This window comes from Liolophura sinensis, chromosome 3 (genome assembly GCF_032854445.1).
Source record: "Liolophura sinensis isolate JHLJ2023 chromosome 3, CUHK_Ljap_v2, whole genome shotgun sequence".
Lineage (NCBI taxonomy): Eukaryota > Metazoa > Mollusca > Polyplacophora > Chitonida > Chitonidae > Liolophura > Liolophura sinensis.
The window spans coordinates 3,056,727-3,076,800 of NC_088297.1; the positions used below are offsets into that span (position 1 = coordinate 3,056,727).

At 40.6% G+C, this 20,074-nt stretch overlaps 2 protein-coding genes across 2 annotated transcripts; one reads left to right on the plus strand and one right to left on the minus strand.

The window, feature by feature from the left end:
• Positions 1-4,353: 4,353 nt before the first annotated feature.
• On the minus strand, positions 4,354-6,753 carry LOC135463977 (protein suppressor of hairy wing-like). Its single transcript, XM_064741449.1, has one exon. It carries the CDS (start codon positions 6,663-6,665, stop codon positions 4,866-4,868), a length of 1,800 nt encoding a protein of 599 aa, XP_064597519.1. The 5' UTR covers positions 6,666-6,753; the 3' UTR covers positions 4,354-4,865.
• Positions 6,754-12,425: 5,672 nt separating this feature from the next.
• Positions 12,426-18,369, plus strand: LOC135464096 (uncharacterized). The gene is made up of 3 exons (XM_064741586.1): positions 12,426-12,671; positions 15,023-15,199; positions 16,758-18,369. Exons 1-3 carry the CDS (start codon positions 12,485-12,487, stop codon positions 16,904-16,906), a joined length of 513 nt encoding a protein of 170 aa, XP_064597656.1. The 5' UTR covers positions 12,426-12,484; the 3' UTR covers positions 16,907-18,369.
• Positions 18,370-20,074: the final 1,705 nt, after the last annotated feature.

A 20,074-nucleotide genomic window follows, 5' to 3' on the forward strand; every position in this document is an offset into this window, starting at 1 on the left:
GAGACACCACGGTTTGGACGGTCAAGACTTGAGACTCTACGGTTTGGACCTTCAAGACTCGAGACACTACGGTTTGGACGGTCAAAACTCGAGACACTACGGTTTGGACGGTCAAGACTCCAGACAACATAGTTTAGGCGATTAAAACTCTGAGATGCTACGGTTTGGGCGGTCAAGACTCGAGACACTACAGCCTGGGCACAACAGTTTCAGAACGGTCAAGGTTTAAGACAACAGACTGGATGGTCAAGACTTGAGACACAACAATCGTTATATAAGGCTCAAGACACTACAGTTTGAATCGTCATTATAGAAGGTTCCTGATACTACACTTTGGACGGTCGTTATATAAGGCTCCAGACACTAGTGTGGACAGACGTCATGTAAGACTCCAGACACTAGTGTAGACAGGCGTTATGTAAGACTCCAGACACTAGTGTGGACAGGCGTTATGTAAGACTCCAAACACTAGTGTAGACAGGCGTAATGTAAGACTCCAGACACTAGTGTGGACAGACGTTATGTAAGACTCCGGACACTAGTGTGGACGGACGTTATGCAAAACTCCAGACACTAATGAGGAGGGACGTAATGTAAGACTCCAAACACTAGTGTGGACGGACGTTATACAAGGCTCCAGACACTAGTGTGGACGGACGTTAAGTAAGACTCCAGACACTAGTGTGGACGGACGTTAAGTAAGACTCCAGACACTAGTGTGGACGGACGTAATGTAAGACTCCAGATACTAGTGTGGACAGACGTTATGTTAGACTCCAGACACTAGTGTGGACGGACGTAATGCAAGACTCCAGACACTAGTGTGGACGGACGTTAAGTAAGACTCCAGGCACTAGTGTGGACGGACGTTATACAAGGCTCCAGACACTAGTGTGGACGGACGTAATGTACGACTCCAGACACTAGTGTGGACGGACGTAATGTAAGACTCCAGACACTAATGAGGACGGACGTTATACAAGGCTTCAGACACTAGTGTGGACGGACGTTAAGTAAGACTCCAGACACTAGTGTGGACGGACGTTAAGTAAGACTCCAGACACTAGTGTGGACGGACGTTATGCAAAACTCCAGACACTAATGTGCAGGGACGTAATGTAAGACTCCAGACACTAGTGTGGATGGACGTTATACAAGGCTCCAGACACTAGTGTGGACGGACGTTAAGTAAGACTCCAGACACTAGTGTGGACGGACGTTAAGTAAGACTCCAGACACTAGTGTGGACGGACGTAATGTAAGACTCCAGACACTAGTGTGGACAGACGTTATGTTAGACTCCGTACACTAGTGTGGACGGACGTAATGCAAGACTCCAGACACTAGTGTGGACGGACGTTAAGTAAGACTCCAGACACTAGTGTGGACGGACGTTATACAAGGCTCCAGACTAGTGTGGACGGACGTAATGTAAGACTCCAGACACTAGTGTGGACGGACGTAATGTAAGACTCCAGACACTAATGAGGACGGACGTTATACAAGGCTCCAGACACTAGTGTGGACGGACGTTAAGTAAGACTCCGGACAATAGTGTGGACGGACGTTAAGTAAGACTCCAGACACTAGTGTGAACGGACGTTATACAAGGCTCCAGACACTAGTGTGGACGGACGTTAAGTAAGACTCCAGACACTAGTGTGGACGGACGTTATACAAGGCTCCAGACACTAGTGTGGACGGACATTATACAAGGCTCCAGACACTAGTGTGGACAGACGTTATACAAGGCTCCAGACACTAGTGTGGAACATTAGTGAACACATTCTGAAAATTTAGAGAAAGGGAGGTCACTCTCAGTGATAATAACCACTGCAGATCTATCCTCCATTGAGTTCTTTTTCGATTTGCAAATTAATCTGTTCATTTTCACAGAAAGTCTGTTGTCTGGGTGACGCTAAAATGCATTCTGTTATTACAACAGAACATTCTGTCATATTCTACATAATATTCTGTTAGTATAATAGAATCTCTACGCTGAATTAATTGAATACGTGTGTAAATATGTTATTTCGACAGAACAATCAGCTGCAATAGCAGACTACATCCTAGCATTACTAGATAAGACTTTCTGTTAAATTCAACGGACTTTCTTTTTCATTTATTTTTTTTTTTAGTGTACTAAATCGTTTCGTTGGTCTTTCGTCACAGAAAACTGCTTGGTCATACTTTTGACAAGTGGGTCATGTTGTGACCAGATAGGACCTAAATCAAAACAAGGTCGACACATTCACATCACAATCACAGCATCGTTTAATTAAGTATAGAAAAAAAAACATAATGGTTCAACAAACAACAGTAAATAGGATACAGGTAACGTAACAATCCACTTGACTAGTTTGACTTAAAAACAGGGAAGACCACATTAGAAAAACTATATCTCAAATATGTCAAATAGCACAGTTTTTACACTAAAACAAATAAACCAGAGGCACGTAACAACATAAGCTGTACACAATGAATATAAATTAGAAAGTGTTCTGATTTCCAAAGTAAGGACTTCCAACATATCCATGTGTACAACTTGTGTTGTTACGTATCAATGACTAAAGGCAATATTGGTAGCGAGTATCTAAAACAAATTACTATCATCAGTTTAGCCTATATATTATTTATATCTACCGTTACTTATTTTGTTCTTCATGCATTCTACGCAGTCTGGGCAAAAGCGACTGCGGTCAGGTTTACTGGCTGGTGGCACCAGGGGGCGCCACTAAAATCACAGGAGAGATATACATGTACGTCTCCAAAAAAGCAGTTTTGACTGGGTGTGTAAACATATGCCTTTATCAGATTATATTCATAAAAGACTAATTTTTTTAGTTTTTCCAAAGACACTTTACCAATGGCAATTCAAATACTACAGCTGTTAAATATAGTACAACCAAAAAAAAGGAATACTGGCCGTACGTGGAAAGGTCTGCAGCAATCTGCGGATGGTCGTCAGTTTCCCCCGGACTGTGCCCGGTTTCCACCCACCATAAGTACGGCGTAAACATCAAATAAAAAAATAAATAAAAAAGGAATAACATGAAAAACATAAATAACATAAACAAAAAGAATTGGTAAATATATATTATGTTATAAGGTTGCAATAATGTGAAAAGAAAACATTTGGAAGGCTTACCACCATATAATGTATACGACTTTTCATACAGAGAAATATAAAAAGATTACATCATAGAGGGTAAAATCAGAGCAGCGACAACAATGTGATAGTTGGCACACAGTCGTACGTAACCGGTGAAATGCGGCTACAGCATAGAGGGATACAAAAATCAGAGCAGGCACAACAATGTGATAGCTGGCGCACAGTCGTACGTAACCGGTGAAATGCGGCTACACCATAGAGGGTAACAATCAGAGCAGCGACAACAATGTGATAGTTGGCACACAGTCGTACGTAACCGGTGAAATGCGGCTACAGCATAGAGGGAAACAAAAATCAGAGCAGGCACAACAATGTGATAGTTGGCACACAGTCGTATGTAACCGGTGAAATGCGGCTACAGCATAGAGGGATACAAAAATCAGAGCAGCGACAACAATGTGATAGTTGGCACACAGTCGTATGTAACCGGTGAAATGCGGCTACAGCATAGAGGGATACAAAAATCAGAGCAGCGACAACAATGTGATAATTGGCACACAGTCGTACGTAACCGGTGAAATGCGGCCTAAAATTCACCTCAGTCTGGGTTTTGTCCTGTTCATTTAAATCGTTAAAAGGCAGCAACTTGCACGCTCCGTTACATCATGGCAGTGTTAGATAAAACATGCACTGATGTTACTCGCAATTTCTTAGAACTCACTGGTCTAGAAACACTCAATATGGTGCGCTGCCATTATACTTTATAAAGCCTTGCATGAAAGCAATGAAAAGGGACCAGTCCTACAACTTAAAATACTGAACACTGGAATTGCGATAATGAAAAAAAAAAGAATCACTGTATAATCAGGTACAACTTTAACATCATAAAATACACATATCGTGTTAAAATATCACAAAGGGCGTGGAATTTTTGTTTTGACAGATACAATAAGGCGATCATAAAGTACGACATTAACACAATATAAAAGTTGTAGTAATTAGCAAGTCACAACAACTTAAAATATGCTTTGCTTTTAAAACTCTCGTGGGTCGTGGGTTTCCCGGTTTCCTCCCACCATAATGCTGGGCGAAATCGTATAAGTGAAATATTCTTGAGTAGGGCGTAAAATATCGATGAAATAAATAAATAAACAAATAAATAAATAAATCATTTTTAAAACGTTCACAAAGTTTTTATATGTTTAGCCTATTCGTGTATTAGGCAAAATTTTGCACAGCGTCAAAATCGTTTCCAGAAATGTTGTATTCACTGCTGTCTACAGCAGCCCAAGACATATGTAAAACACCATGCATAACCATTCACAAGAAGTAAAGGGTATAAGTATAAATGAAAACACCTGAATCTTCTTACGTACGACCAGAAAGGAAGCTAGCATGAGCTGGACTTGAACTCACAGCGACCGTATTTGGTGAAAGGTTCCTGGGTCATTGCGCCACGCTGGTGCGCCAACCACCTCGGTCACGTAGGCTCCTATTGCTATACATAAGATACCTCAATGTTATAAACAAATTGTTTATCTACTGAATTTTGATTACTATGGCTTACTTTTCATATGGAATATATACCCTCGTTCTTGAATTCTCCACTTATCAGTGTTCTTAGAACAGAAAAACCTGCCGCAGACTCCCGAGGGGTAGGTCTTCTCACCACTTGGGCGCCGTGTTGGAGGTCATGCCGCACACGCTACACGAACTGTTGCACGGCATTACTCTCGTGTGCAGATTGGTATCACTACAACCTGTCCATATTTGGGGAAAGATGCCAGACAAGATGAGCGGTGAACTCCAGTCGATTCCCGAGTCTTTTTCCACAGCGCAGACAAGCGAATGGCGTTTGTCCTCCCCGGACATGTAAGCTATTATGCAACAAATACATGGAATAGTCCTCAAACAAAGTCCTACAAGGTTCGCATCGGAACGTTCTCTGAAGCCCTGGAGCGTCTGGTTCAGATGCAGGTGCTTCCCATGACCCCACAGGAAGGATGGGAGAGCGAGGGGGAGAGCAATGTCCAGGTGTGTCAGGAGCTTTCGCCAAGCACAAGCGAGATGCACGCATCCGGGACCGGAAATCTGATCCGTGCATCAGGAGACTGCTGCGGTAAGCATTCGCGGCTATGTGATGGCTTGGCATAGGAGACCGATCCACTGAGCTGCAATCTGTACTACAATGCAGCCTGTCCACCTCGCTACCTGTCGAATCTTGGCAACACAAGTCAAATGACTGCCTGCTGTCGTTAGTGGAGGGTTTGAAAGCTCTGTTAGGTTCTAGCGTCGACATTTCCTTTGCCTTCTCAGAGCAGCCTCTTGGGAGAAGCCCACGTTCGCATGAAATCGGCTGGAAGGTTCCAGCTCCTACACCAACTCCAATACCTTCTACATGTATTGACCCATCTTCCGACGGCACAAGTCCACAGTTATCGTTCAACTTAACTTCGTCTCGCTGATCCTCATCGCTCACCAAGTCGCGCACTTCGCACTTCCTTGGCGTACGGTGTTTTCTGCGGCAGTGGCGCTTCGGCTCGGGTGCGTCCCTCACTTCCGGTCCGGTGTCGGCGTCGTCTGCAGCGGGTACAGCATCTTGCTCCGAAGACACAGAGATCTGACCGCTACTAGAAGAAAAGCCGACTTCGCCGTCTACCATACCTTCAGGCTTCCCTGTAGCAGTCGCGGGGAAAATATGAAATGGGGAGCACGAACTTAGGTTTCTAGCAAGTTCAGATTGATTGTCAAAATTTGCTGTTGCCTGCGCGCTTACAACATCGAATTCATGCGTAAAAGTTCTCGGGAAAGCTGCAATACGTGGCTGTAAATTCGACATGGATATCAAAGATAAGGGCACAGCTTTAGTACTGCTCTCGCTGCATGCATTGTGGTCAGTGGTTCCATTATTGCCTTGTGCAGACCGCCTGGCAACACCTAGCATTATCTCTGGGAACGTCGTGTCCTGCGCGACACCTTCACCAGGAGGAAACCTTGTCAATGTTTCCTGGACATCACCAGCAATGTCCGGGGCTTCCAGCTTCAACTCGCCGACGTTCTCAACGGGCCCAGTTTGAGTTTTCACATGCTCTCTCTCGTGCAGTTCCAGTTTCTCCGCGCTCCCGAACATTTCTCCGCAATACGCGCAGTTGTGTGCCGACACCACGCCATGCTCGCTCAAATGAGACAACAGGGTTTCTATCTTTAGAAACATCATCCCACACAGTCTACAGAGATTCTTCTGCCTCTTGGACGCCATGAAGTGCACCTTCATATGCTGCTTAAGATGATCAGAGCGTCCGAAACACCTGCCGCAGATCCCGCAAGGGTAGGGCTTCTCGCCGCTGTGAGTGCGCACGTGGCGCCGCAGCTTGGACGCGGTGTTGTACGACTTGCCGCAGACATTACACGAGCTGCTACTCGCCATTCCTCTCGTGTGCGTGGACACGTGAAGCTGCATCTCTGGCAGATTTGTGAACATTTCTCCACAGAAGCTACACATGTACTCAGTCTTCATCTGCACCGTGTAGTTTGGCCGTACGGCCTCATCCATTGTGGATACTTCGGATCTAATTTTACGTGATATGAACAACTTAATGACTTGGAATATAGTGGGTTTTCTGGTCAAATGATGTTATCTATTGATGGTTCTTCGGTTCTCCATGGGTTTGACAATGACCTTTAACAGCGTGTCTTTAAAAGAAATCTTTGGTCATATGACATTTTCATATTTTCAAAGGTTTGACAATAATGTTTATTGGAGTGTCATTTAGAGAAAAACTCCAGTCGAATGACTTCATAATATACTTTTCTTTGAGGAAGATTTTGATCACGTGCTTTCTACCGTTGCTGGTTCTACATATACACGGACTTAAAAGTAACTTCTGCTACAGTGTTTCTTGTCAAAAAAAAACAAACTTTGGCAACATGATATCATCCATTGCTGGTCACATATTTCTACCCTTTTACTGTTAAAATGATCTTGGACAAGCCAGCGACTTTTCATAAAGTGTCTTCTGAAGAAATCTGCTCTTAACAACTGAGATTCACTAAACATTCTTCAGATATGAGCAACAAGGCAATGTCCTACAGCCTTGAACAGATTGGTTAGATATCATGTACGTCACTGATCATCTAGGGCGTTTATAATTCACCTGTAGATATATGTCCAAAAAAAGATGATATCTTTTTATCATCTCACCTGTCCTTTCGACTCATTATCATGCAGGTTCATTCCACATAAATTATCGTTATACACGTACAAAAGATATGTATTACACCTGTAAGGGTGCACCTATAACCCGCTATTGGCATTGACCGTGACTTTCAAAAGGGCACGTGTCTCGTTAATAGCTAAGTCCCTTCTGGTGACACCTCGGAAGATATGACTCTCTCAAAGGCTAATTTTTAAAGAATTAACTTTTTCTGCTGTTCACGAAGGACATTACCTTCCACCCTTAAAAATACACATGCACCTGAACATGCCCACAGTCGCATATGCATGATTTTCTTTTTCAAGATTTCATGTGCTTTCAGTTTCAGTTTTAGATATAAAACACGTGATCAGGTTGACCAGATTATAAGGTAAAATTATAGACTCAATCTTCAATGTATATTTCGTTTTATATACTCCACGACCATTTCTCGCCAGTACTCACTTTGTATTGCACCACTGTTTCTCGCCAGTACTCACTTTGTACTGCACCACCGTTTCTTCCCAGTACTCACTTTGTACTGCACCACCGTTTCTTCCCAGTACTCACTTTGTACTGCACCACCCTTTCTCGCCAGAACAGACTTTGTACTGTCCCACTGGTTCTCGCCAGTACTCACTTTCTATTACACCACTGCTTCTCGCCAGTACTCAGTGTGTACTGCACCACCTTTTCTGGTGAGTACTCACTTTGTACTGTGCCACTGTTTCGCGCCAGTACTCACTTTGTACTGCACCACCGTTTCTCGCCAGTACTCCCTTTGTACTGTCCCACTGTTTCTCGCCAGTACTCACTTTGTACTGCACCACTGTTTCTCGCCAGTACTCACTTTGTACTGCACCACGGTTTCTCGCCAGAACACACTTTGTACTGTCCCACTGGTTCTCGCCAGTACTCACTTTCTATTACACTACTGCTTCTCGCCAGTACTCAGTGTGTACTGCACCACCGTTTCTTCCCAGTACTCACTTTGTACTGTCCCACTGTTTCTCGCCAGTACTCACTTTGTTCTGCACCACGGTTTCTCGCCAGAACACACTTTGTACTGTCCCACTGGTTCTCGCCAGTACTCACTTTCTATTACACCACTGCTTCTTGCCAGTACTCAGTGTGTACTGCACCACCTTTTCTGGTCAGTACTCACTTTGTACTGCACCACTGTTTCTCGCCAGTACTCACTTTGTACTGCACCACTGTTTCTCGCCAGTACTCACTTTGTACTGCACCACGGTTTCTCGCCAGAACACACTTTGTACTGTCCCACTGGTTCTCGCCAGTACTCACTTTCTATTACACCAATGCTTCTCGCCAGTACTCAGTGTGTACTGCACCACCTTTTCTGGTGGGTACTCACTTTGTACTGCACCACTGTTTCTCGCCAGTACTCACTTTGTACTGCACCACGGTTTCTCGCCAGAACACACTTTGTACTGCACCACTGTTTCTCGCCAGTACTCACTTTGTGTTGCACCACGGTTTCTCGCCAGTACTCACTTTGTGTTGCACCACTGCTTCTCGCCAGTACTCACTTTGTGCTGTACCACTGTTTCTCACCAGTACTCACTTTGTACTGCACCACTGTTCCTCGCCAGTACTCACTTTGTACTGCTATCACTGTTTCTCGCCAGTACTCACTTTGTACTGCACCACTGTTTCTCGCCAATACTCACTTTGTACTGCACCATCGTTTCTCGCCATTACTCCCTTTGTACTGTACCACTGTTTCTCGCCAGTACTCACTTTGTACTGCACCACTGTTTCTCGCCAGAACACACTTTGTACTGCACCACCGTTTCTCGCCAGTACTCACTTTGTACTGCACCACGGTTTCTCGCCAGTACTCACTTTGTACTGCACCACGGTTTCTCGCCAGAACACACTTTGTACTGCACCACGGTTTCTCGCCAGTACTCACTTTGTACTGCACCACTGTTTCTCGCCAGTACTCCCTTTGTACTGTCCCACTGTTTCTCGCCAGTACTCACTTTGTACTGCACCACTGTTTCTCGCCAGTACTCACTTTGTACTGCACCACGGTTTCTCGCCAGTACTCACTTTGTACTGCACCACGGTTTCTCGCCAGAACACACTTTGTACTGCACCACTGTTTCTCGCCAGTACTCACTTTGTACTGCACCACGGTTTCTCGCCAGTACTCACTTTGTACTGCACCACGGTTTCTCGCCAGTACTCACTTTGTACTGCACCACTGTTCCTCGCCAGTACTCACTTTGTACTGCACCACTGTTCCTCGCCAGTACTCACTTTGTACTGCACCACTGTTCCTCGCCAGTACTCACTTTGTACTGCTATCACTGTTTCTCGCCAGTACTCACTTTGTACTGCACCACGGTTTCTCGCCAGAACACACTTTGTACTGCTATCACATTCTCAGACATTTAATCTGTACATATGGAACCAGTTTTTGCTTGATGGAGGCCATTTTCATCACAGAGTTCCTCACCTCGCCAAACTAAAAAAAAAAACATAGGAAAAAAAAAGCACAGCTTTTTTTTTTTTTTTAATGAATATCTAACACAACAGTTTTACATACTGAATTATGTACTGAGTTTATCAGAATTTAAAAAATTTGTAAACCAGTAACAGTTACGTTAAAGATGCATTAACACAAAGGAGTGTCAGCATACTGTATGCAGTTGTTCAGGTTCAGGTAAAACTGGTTATTAATTTCAAGACTTTTCAAGACTTTTCCATGGCCATGTACAAAAAAAGCTGGCTTTTCCACGCTATTAATTTTAATTTTCGTAGACTAATTGCTTTTAATTTCGAGTTACTTTTCATATCTCCAATGCGCCATTCGCATCACCGTGTTTTAAATGACCCTCACTCAGAAATATTTTTCTCCCATTACAGAAGCCCTGTGCTGTTTATGGGAGAAGGAAACCAAAGCAAACCTTGCTTAATTGCAACCATGCCACATCTCCAGGTAGATGATGACTGAAATATCTGTCCTAAAATGAACAAGCAACCAGCGAGAGCCTGCTGGTCGAAGCAGAGACAAACCAAATATAACTGCATAATGATTAAATCACGGGTAAATGTCTCCAAATCTACTTATACATGCTTTATCCTGCGAACAACCTTTCAATTTATTTCATTTGTCATGCAACTTCTGATTATATCATCTGATCAATATAACAATGATTTTAACTTACAACGGCTTTGATCAAATTTGAGCAAAATTTCAGATTATTTAACTTTTGAGTCCAAAGTTCACATTACCTTGTTACAACAACACACATGCTCACCTGAATCATTTCATGCCAGTCCTCACTCACACTTCCTTTTCATAGTAGTGTAAAGAAAAAATCTCCAAGTTGAAAGAGTGGTTGTTTACACAGCTAAAAAATAAATAATAATAATAATAGTAAAAACGTAGCTGTTTCCTTCATACATGCTTTATGTAGCAAATTATTTCCCTTTGCACAAAATTGGTACAGTCCATGCCCATGGCTGTAGACTGTAACTGTACACTGTAAACTACATACACAATATACAGCCCTTTGCACAAAATTGATACAGCCCATGGCTGTAGACTGTAACTGTACACTGTAAACTACATACACAATATACAGCCCATATAAAATAGATTGTACACAATGTGACAGCCCTAACTGTACACTATATGACAGTCTCGAGTGTACACTATATGATGGCCCTGACTGTACACTATGACAGCCCTGACTGTACACTATGACAGCCCTGACTGTACACTATGTCAGCCCTGACTGCACACTTAATGACAGTCCTGAGTGTACACTATATGAGAGTTGTGATTGTACACTATATGACAGTCCTGACTATACACTATATGACAGTTCTTACTGTACACTATATGACAGCCCTGACTGTACACTATATGACAGTCCTGACTGTACACTACATGACAGTCCTGACTGTACAATATATGGCAGCCCTGATTGTACGCTATATGACAGTCCTGACTGTACACTACATGACAGTCCTGACTGTACACTGTACACTATACGACAGCGCTGACTACACACTATATGGCAGCCCTGATTGTACACTATATGACAGTCCTGACTGTACACTATATGACAGTACTGATTGTACATTCAGTTTCCCAAGCCCCTATGGCTGAAACTCTGATCCAACGGTATAGAACAAGGGAGACTTTTTTTATCATTCCGTCGCTGTGCCTACAGACACTATATATCTAGAGACAGGTCGCTGGCGCTTAAAGTAAATTAATGCTCAAGGCAAATCACATGAAGACCGAGTACCACATACACAATAATGCCATAAGCTCTTCAATCTTTTCTGCGTCAAATCTACATCGACCGAAAGATTAACAGTGGTGAAATACCGTCAGTAGAAGTTTTTGATAAGCCTGTCATCGTATAACGTATTGCACACACATCTGTCACTTCTAGCAGATGACATCTTTCATCGAGCCTATGCCATTTCTTTCCTCAGCCGCTAAAGAGTGCTTTGTGTCATTCATGATTATCTCCCTTCGGCCGCAGGACGTCGAGCAAAGACAAATTCAAAGCCTGTCGATTTGCATTCCACATGCTGACATCAACAAATATATATTCCTGCACACGTGCTATTAATTAACCGTAGTTATATGTACACGTATGTTTAGGTAGGTACCCGTAGCTAAAAAAAAAGTTGATATTTTCCAGTGTCGAAAATTCCTGACAGGTAGGCCTATATGAAACGAAAAGGAAAGATACTCTTTTGTTTTCTACATCGGTTAATTTACGCTATTTCATCAAGTACCTGATATGTTTAGAAACATTTCAATGGTCTTTCTACAGATGACTTAAATGTTTTCCATTCCTCAAGGTTTTTATCAACATTAGCATTTTCATCTCTCAGATGTATCTAGTTGAAATCCTGTTAAATCTAAAGGTTACTGCTTTTTTATTTTATTTTTAAAATTTATTTAAGTATTTTAGAAATGCATTTAAAATAAAAGTTATTACATTGGTGTAAGGTTCACGTCGAGATCCACTTTAGAAGGGACATAACTTTTCTCGTTCTCGCTAGATGTCGCTGATCGACCTGAATCTGAAAACCGGGGAGAGTTTGTTCGTGGCGGAAGGAAAGTTTGTTGATAATAGTTTGTAAACTCTTTCTTGTTGAAATTTTGTCTCAGAAAGTCACTATGGTGCCAGAGAGCTACAACAACTCAAGAACGCTGACTCCCAACTTTATATCCCTAATTATTTCGGGAGTGGGCTTGTGTTTGGGATTTTTAGTGCATGCTGTGGCAGTTTTCCTGCCCAATTGGCTTGGTTTCTCTGGCCTGACCTCGCTATGGGACTATTCCCTCATTGACTCGTCTGGACCCGGTAAGTTATTTGCAGCTCTGCGTTGGGTAATTAAGTAATTATACCGAAGCAATTATTTCCATGTCAAGTTGCACTACAGCATGAGGCCCCTGCCACAGTGCATGGTTGTCTGAAATACGTGCTCAAGGCATGTCTAATATAGTACATGTGTATGTACCGTACATATATATGGACATGCTTGTATACGTTTAGTGAAGTAAAGACCTACTGTGACGTATGTGGTATGAATAAGGTTTAAAAGCTGTTCGTTTATGGTAACCCTAATTATTACCCAATGATACCCAATCATTCTTTTTTTTTTTTAACTAAATCATCAACTTGTCATGATTTTTTTTTTTGTTTGGAGACATTTCCCTTACTGTTTCTTTCAGGGGGGGTATTGTTTAGCAGATGTTGAGTATTTTGCTGTTTAGCCCAAAACATTGATCAAATAGTTGCATGTGTATGTAAATAGTTTGTAAACAAAGACAGTCGTTTTCATAAATACTCTGAAAATTTATCTAATGTTTATCTGGCCGTTGTATAAGTGAAATAGGCTTAAGTATGGCGTAAAACATCAATCAAATAAATAAATAAATCTAATGTTTGTAGTAAAAAAAAATTGGCCCCTGGGTGTGGTGATTAAAGCTTGTTTGTTTTTGTCTATGTAAAGCATAGACAAAATTTTACCAGGAGGAATTTACCAGAAATCTGTGGACAGAAAGTAATCCCATCTTGGCTAATCACCTTAATTAGGGACAGTGAAAAAGCATGACTGTCTTTGTTCACCAGTTATACTTTTTGTCAAATATAAGGTATTTAAATTCAAATTAATTTTTCATCATTAAGCATGTCTTTATCTGCATATAAATTCTAATAAAAAATTATTCCTTTTCTAGCCAAAATATGAGTCAGCATGGATATAAATGTAATAGTTTAAAATTATATTGTCCTGTGCAGGAGTGTAAATGGGTCTTTTTAAATTTAATAACTGTTTTGAGCCAAACTTGGTGGAGTGCTTTTACAAATGTAACCTCCAGAGGGAAACATAGCATCGGGATCATGAAGCGATTATAAACTGTAGTCAAAATTACAATACTTAATCTGTATATGTTCCTTTCTGTTGTTTTAGCAGAAATTTGTTTTACGACTTGCCCAGAATTTATTCTGTTAAGCAATATTTTCATCTTATAAGAAAGAATAATTTTTGTCCTTAGAACTTTAATCGCTTTGTGATCTCTTGGGCTGATTCTACAAAGCCCGTCCAGACTTCAGTCAAAATTTAAAAACTCTGTACGATGCATAGTTTTTGGTTCTGGAAGTAGAAGTTTTGACACATTTGTCTTAAGACAACATTGATGAGGGGAACAAAACAAGCTTTCAGATTGTATGTCAAACTTTGGCTATGTGGATTCTGCCAGATGAGGTGATCATGGCTAGACTGTTTTGGTCCACACCACCTACACGGGCAGAGATGTACACAAACAGTGGCATACAGCTTGTAGCTAATACATACATTTAAATGTCAGAATGGGGCATTTAACATTTAGCGCAGGCATTTGTATTCACAGCAGGTAATTCCTTTCACTGAGTTAACGCCCCCTGATCAGTGGGTACTAAGAAGACATGACTGAATTGGTTCATGACTATTTTTTTTTATCAAATTTATGGTGAATAATGGTAAAAATGGAGAGTCAAAATGTGAAAATCATATATTCAGAGGAAAATTCTTTAATTGCTAGAATAACTTTCGTATGTTTCATGTATAACCCATTCTTCAAAAAGAGAAGAAAAAAAAACAGTGATCAGAAAAGCCCACAACAAATAGTCCTGGATCTACAGTATACCTGCGCAACCAATTGTTACCCCAGATTTTTTAATTTGAATTTTGGCTTAAGCAAGTCCACAGAGATCTCAGGCTATTCCATTGAACACACTTCTCCATACAGCTGTATAGCTAGGGTTGGGAGAGGGAACCTGTGGCCAAGTGCTTAGATTGCTAGCACAGCACAATGACACAGGAGCCTGTAGGTCGTACTTCAAGTCCAGCTCGTAGCATATAAAGTGGAAAGATCTTCCAGCAACTTGTCTGGTCTCTGCCCATAATCGTACTGGTCGCCAACCTATAAGTGAAATATTCTTCAGTATGGCGTAAAACAGTATAGGCAAAACATTGACGGTTAAGAGTGAGAAATTTGTTAAGACTAAATCCAAAAAAGTTATCAAGTTTCGTAATTTTCCAATTATATTGATAAGCACACATTGATAAACTTGTTATCACTAAACACAGTTATTCACTAAATTTGCGCAGAATTCTGGTCTGTTTTATGAACGTGATCGTAAGTCTCTTTTTTTTTTCTTTTTTTTTTCAGACTGGTTGAATGCTACTCGAGCGATGGAAATTTTTGGTTTTCTGATATCTCTACTCGCCGTGGTTCTCTTCATCATTATTCTCGTTAAAAGTTCTTCCATTCAACATTCAGGCACACCAGTTGAGAGGGCTGTCAACGTCTTGCTTTTTCTTTTCATGTCATTACTTTTTGCAGCCGGTAGGTATTCTGTAGGTTCACCACGTTTAGCATGTTTTATTCTATGTAGACTGAGGCCTTCACACCCCAGCACTACGCAATGACCTAGGAGCCTCTCACCTATGTGGTCGCTGTGAGTTCAAGTCCAGCTCATGCTGGCTTCCTCTGTGGCCTCTACGTAGGAAGGCCTTCAGCGATGTGTGGATGGTCATGGGTTTCCCTCAGGCTCTCTCCGGTTTCCTCCCACCATAATTCTGGCTGCCGTCGTATAAGTGAAATATTCCTGAGTACGGCGTAAAACACCAATCCAATAAAAATAAATACATGTACATCCTGTGACTCCATATATGTCTCCTCATATGACTACTACACAGTTATCAATGATTTATTTATTTGATTAGAGTTTTGTGTCGTACTCAAGAATATTTCACTTATACGGTGGTGGCCAGGATTATTTTGGGACGAAACTGGGCAGAGCAGGTTGCTGACAGACCTTTCCACAAATGGCCAGAGAGGAAGCCAGCAGGGCGGTTTCCATAAAAATCTCCCACCCTCCAGAGAACCTACTTGTCCAACTGGCTAATCCAACCAATATAGATTTATCTCCAACAACAAATTAAAATTGTGCATAAATTGCAGTGAAAGTATCACTTCTGTGAGAAAAGCTTGAGGATTTAGGGTATGCATGAAGTATTGACGGACATAAGAGAGAGAATCTACATGTACTGTAGATCTTCGTCCTTTTTGAAACTCTAAAGAATTTTTTTCAGTGGAATTTATGCATGCAGTTATTATAAAAATGACGCTTAAATATGTGTATGTGCCATCAAAGATGCATATTTCATAAAACTGTGCAAATTATTTCTCCATATTTTAGTAAGTGGGAATGTCTGGTAGCAACCTGCGGATGGTAGTGGTTTTTCCACCTGAGTTCTGCCCAGTTTCCTCCCACCATAATTCTGGCCGCCGTTGTATAAGTGAAATATTCTTGAGTACGGCGTTAAACAACAATCAAATAAATAAATCTGTATTCCATAGTTCTCACAGAGCGTTTCAAAATATTTCTTGTAGAGAAGGTTGAAAAGGCTGAGGAGTTAAGGTAACAGGCCTAAAATTTCCCCCATGACCTATCAGCACATGTTACCTGATTCTGACAGTACCATTGGTCTTACAAAGGCTTTCTGAAGTTTGTTTGTAAGGCAGGGTGGTATCCTACAGAAAATAGTCAATTTCAGTAACAAAAATGACAGTTTATGACATTTATTTTGCCTTTAATAATGCAATTTTTGGTACGAAACTCTGAGTCGTATACCAAATTCCTAAATGGCCATAAATTTCATCCATGAGTATCTTTTTTTCCTGATTCTGAGAGTTTTAGAAAAGTGTTTTGAGGTTTTCTTGGAACGATTATACCCTACTGGAAAACTGTAAGTTTCAGCACCAAAAATAATATTTTGCGACATTTATTAGCGTCTAAAACTGCACTTTTGTGGGCGAAAATTGTAGGTCATTTGGGGTACACGGTATTTATAAAAGCATACCAGTATTTTATTGGGCTGTTTGATTGACTGTATTCCAGGGTTGGTCATCTTCATTGGAATTATCATCCTTATGGTATGGCACAGACTTCACATAGCTTGTTATTTGTCTGGCACTGCTGGGGTACTCTTCTTGGCAGCCGCTGGACTATCTGGTACGGCCATCATTGATCTCAACACAAACAAGTAAACAGGATGTCGTGAGGTATTGCACAGATCTGATTTTGTCACAGTGATCCGATTTGGCGAATAGAACGATTTCTTGGGTTACATCATCCGTTATTAAGGCAGCCAATAAAAATGTAGTACAAAAATGAGGTTGAAAATGAAGATTTCATTTTCTGTGACGTGATGATTTCCCGAGATATCGCATTGATAAGAGATCATTGGTAAGGCTGTCAATAAAGATGTGACTTAAACTGTCCTCCCTTGCAGAAAAGGGCACAACTCTGAAGTTTTTGTTTTGGTGTTGATGAGAGTTTTTTTGTTTAGTTTTTTCTGTTTGATTTTTTGTATTAAATCACCGTCTTTTTCATATATAGCTGGAAAAAAAAATAATAATAAATGTCTAAGGACCAAACCTATTTTTTTTTCTGATAAGGTTGAGTTCTGCTCAAAAAAGAATTTTTTTAAGGATTGCTTAATTGATTAGTTTTCCATTTCCTTTATCGAATATGTACCTAGGTGACAGATCCCTGTCTTATTTTGTTACTGAGTTACAGATTTATCTTACCTAAGCCTAATGTACGGCTGTATTTTCTGTGGTAGGAGTAAGCCATAGTCTAGTGGTTAAAGGTGCTTTCATTTGAATCACTGGAACACAAAGGGTGCGGGTTCAAACCCGACATTGGACTGTGAATTTGTAGAGTCCCCCGTTGGCACTGTGAAGGGACTGTGGTGACAGTGAGGGGCCTGTGATGCTCAGGGCCCAGTCTTTCAAAAGCATATTAGCATTAAAGCCTGGTATTAACTTTGATCTGGACTGACGTGCCATTTCTTCCGTATTTTGTCGTGACTGGTATTAAGATTTAAGTCTTTGTTTTGTTTTTTTGACACATATGAACAACTGACCCCAGATTCCCTGTCATCACACAGTCTACTGTTTATGTATCTTAGCTTTGTAGACATCTACTTACATTGACTTACGGCATGATACTTCAGTGATGGCACACTTTGGCAGCATGTCATCGCCCTGCACTAAGATGACACATTATATGTACACACACCTAATGACTCCTCGTCGTCATTTGACTGAAAAATTGTTAAGTATGACGTAAAACCTCAAGCATTCATTCATTCATTCATTCATTCTACATTGATCTGTTAAAACACTACTGTTAAATTGTATCTATAGAAAAGCTTGTCAACTAAAGTGCTCTTGGGATGTTCGCAAATCCTCTGGGGCCCAGTTGTTCAAAAGTGTATTAGCAGCTACAGTTTTATGGCTAAATCACCTACATGGTTATTACTCATTCTCTCTGTAGTGGCTTACATCTGCAGTGGTCTGATCAGCGATTGGTTGAGACAGCTGGAGAGAAGTGTTTTTGTCTAGTCTCATACACTGTTGTAGGTTTTGGATAGATTTGCTCATAGCAGTACAAGCGTAGCTATTAAACTAATATCACATGTGTGTATATTTAAGAAAATGTATATATAATGTGTATATGAAGGCCATAAAAAATTGATTTAATGTTTCTCAGACACAGCCTGGTCATTTCACCCCTCGCCCGAAGAAATCAAAAAACTTATATACCGCTCATTTCTCGACCAGCACATGACTTTTTGTCTGTACCTGCCTAAAAATTATATAAATCTCCTGAATGAGCCAAAAATAAAGAGATTCTTTCATCGTTTGCATAAACTTGTCAATGTGAATTCACCAAAGGTGCAGCTCTGCCCCCTTTTTTCACAAAGCACGTTTCTCAGTAGCTACACTTCCTGTTTATGAGGCGCAGTGCTTCATAAACATAAAACCTGAATCATTCAATAAGTGGAAGTGGATTATAAAATGAATAAATATCGGTTATCTGTTCTTTGTTATTTTATTTTTTCACAAGATAGATATCTTTTGCAGATGATGAAGTGAAAAAAGACTTCGAGTATTTTCTTTCAAAAAGACTGACCTCGTTAATGTAAAAAATAATACATTTGTAAAATCTGTGGTAAGCCAGTTTGCAGTTGGCCTAAAATCAGTTGTCATATCTTCCTGTCACTGACAGTTTGACAGGGCTGAAGACAGAAAGACGCTAATTTTGACATGTGTTGTGGCCTACGTCAAATTATCTTAGCATTGCATCATTCATACTGCTTTGTATCAGTCTTCAGACTGCCCCTTGTCATGTACAGTTCTGCCCCCCAAACAAATAATTGAAATAACGCCCACCCACCCACCCTCCCGTTTTTTTTTCTAAAGTGTCTGAGAAACAGCGTATGAGGGAAGGGTTTCCCCCCGTTTTCCTTCCACCATAATGGTGGCCGCAGTCGTATAAGTGAAATATTCTTGAGTACACCGTGAAACAGCAATCAAATCAAATAAAATCTGAGAAATATTTAATTAATTTTTTACGGCCTAAACTACTGATGTTTAAGTACCATACCAGTAAGATTATGACAAAAATGGTAGTCTGTTTTTTCCAGGCCAATTTTCACTGGAACCATATTAGTTTGACATTTGATTGTGTTTGTTGATGTTTTTCTTGTGTTTTTTTTTTTTATCCTGTTTTATTTGCATCAGACAATAGTTGTTGTAAACCTTGTGTAGTATGTGTACAATGAATGTAGACTACCTCCATGTAAGCACACAAATGTTGCTGACCTTGACGGTACCCTATCATGCCTGTATCTGCCTGTGAAAATGACCTTATTTCCTCTGATTTTATATTTCAGTGTTTTTGCTTTTTTTTTTCCTTTTCTGTCTTTTTTGGTATTTTTCATGCACCTGTAGTAGATTATTTTAGTACTTCTATGCAAAGCATTTTCCAGAATGTTGAGATTAGAGATTAGAATGTTCAGTATATATATATATATATATATATATATATATATATATATATATATATACATGTAATATGTATGGAAAGAGGTGTGTCTCACTTTACATTATTTTTGCTCCGTGAATGTACTCTTGATGTTTTTTGAAGATTTACAAAGTAATAAATGTAGGCTTATTGTCTGGCAAAAGTTTACAAACTAACATGTGTACATTGTGCCAAAATCCAAAACCCTGTTGTCCTTTGTGTACAATTGGCTATGTTTGTAAATTTGAGCACATGTGTCTCACTACTTCCTCCTTTTTTGTCTGCATTTGATTTTAACTTTCTGTCTATTACTGTTTCTGTTAATTGCAATTGAAGGTGAC

What these genes read in the sequence shown, in the direction of transcription:
- LOC135463977 (XM_064741449.1), bottom strand. Translation starts at nt 6,665, where the DNA reads ATGGATGAGGCCGTACGGCCAAACTACACGGTGCAGATGAAGACTGAG.
- LOC135464096 (XM_064741586.1), top strand. Translation starts at nt 12,485, where the DNA reads ATGGTGCCAGAGAGCTACAACAACTCAAGAACGCTGACTCCCAACTTT. An exon ending in CATTGACTCGTCTGGACCCG is followed by an intron (nt 12,672 to 15,022) that starts GTAAGTTATTTG and finishes TTTTTTTTTCAG; the next exon opens with ACTGGTTGAATGCTACTCGA. An exon ending in GTCATTACTTTTTGCAGCCG is followed by an intron (nt 15,200 to 16,757) that starts GTAGGTATTCTG and finishes ACTGTATTCCAG; the next exon opens with GGTTGGTCATCTTCATTGGA.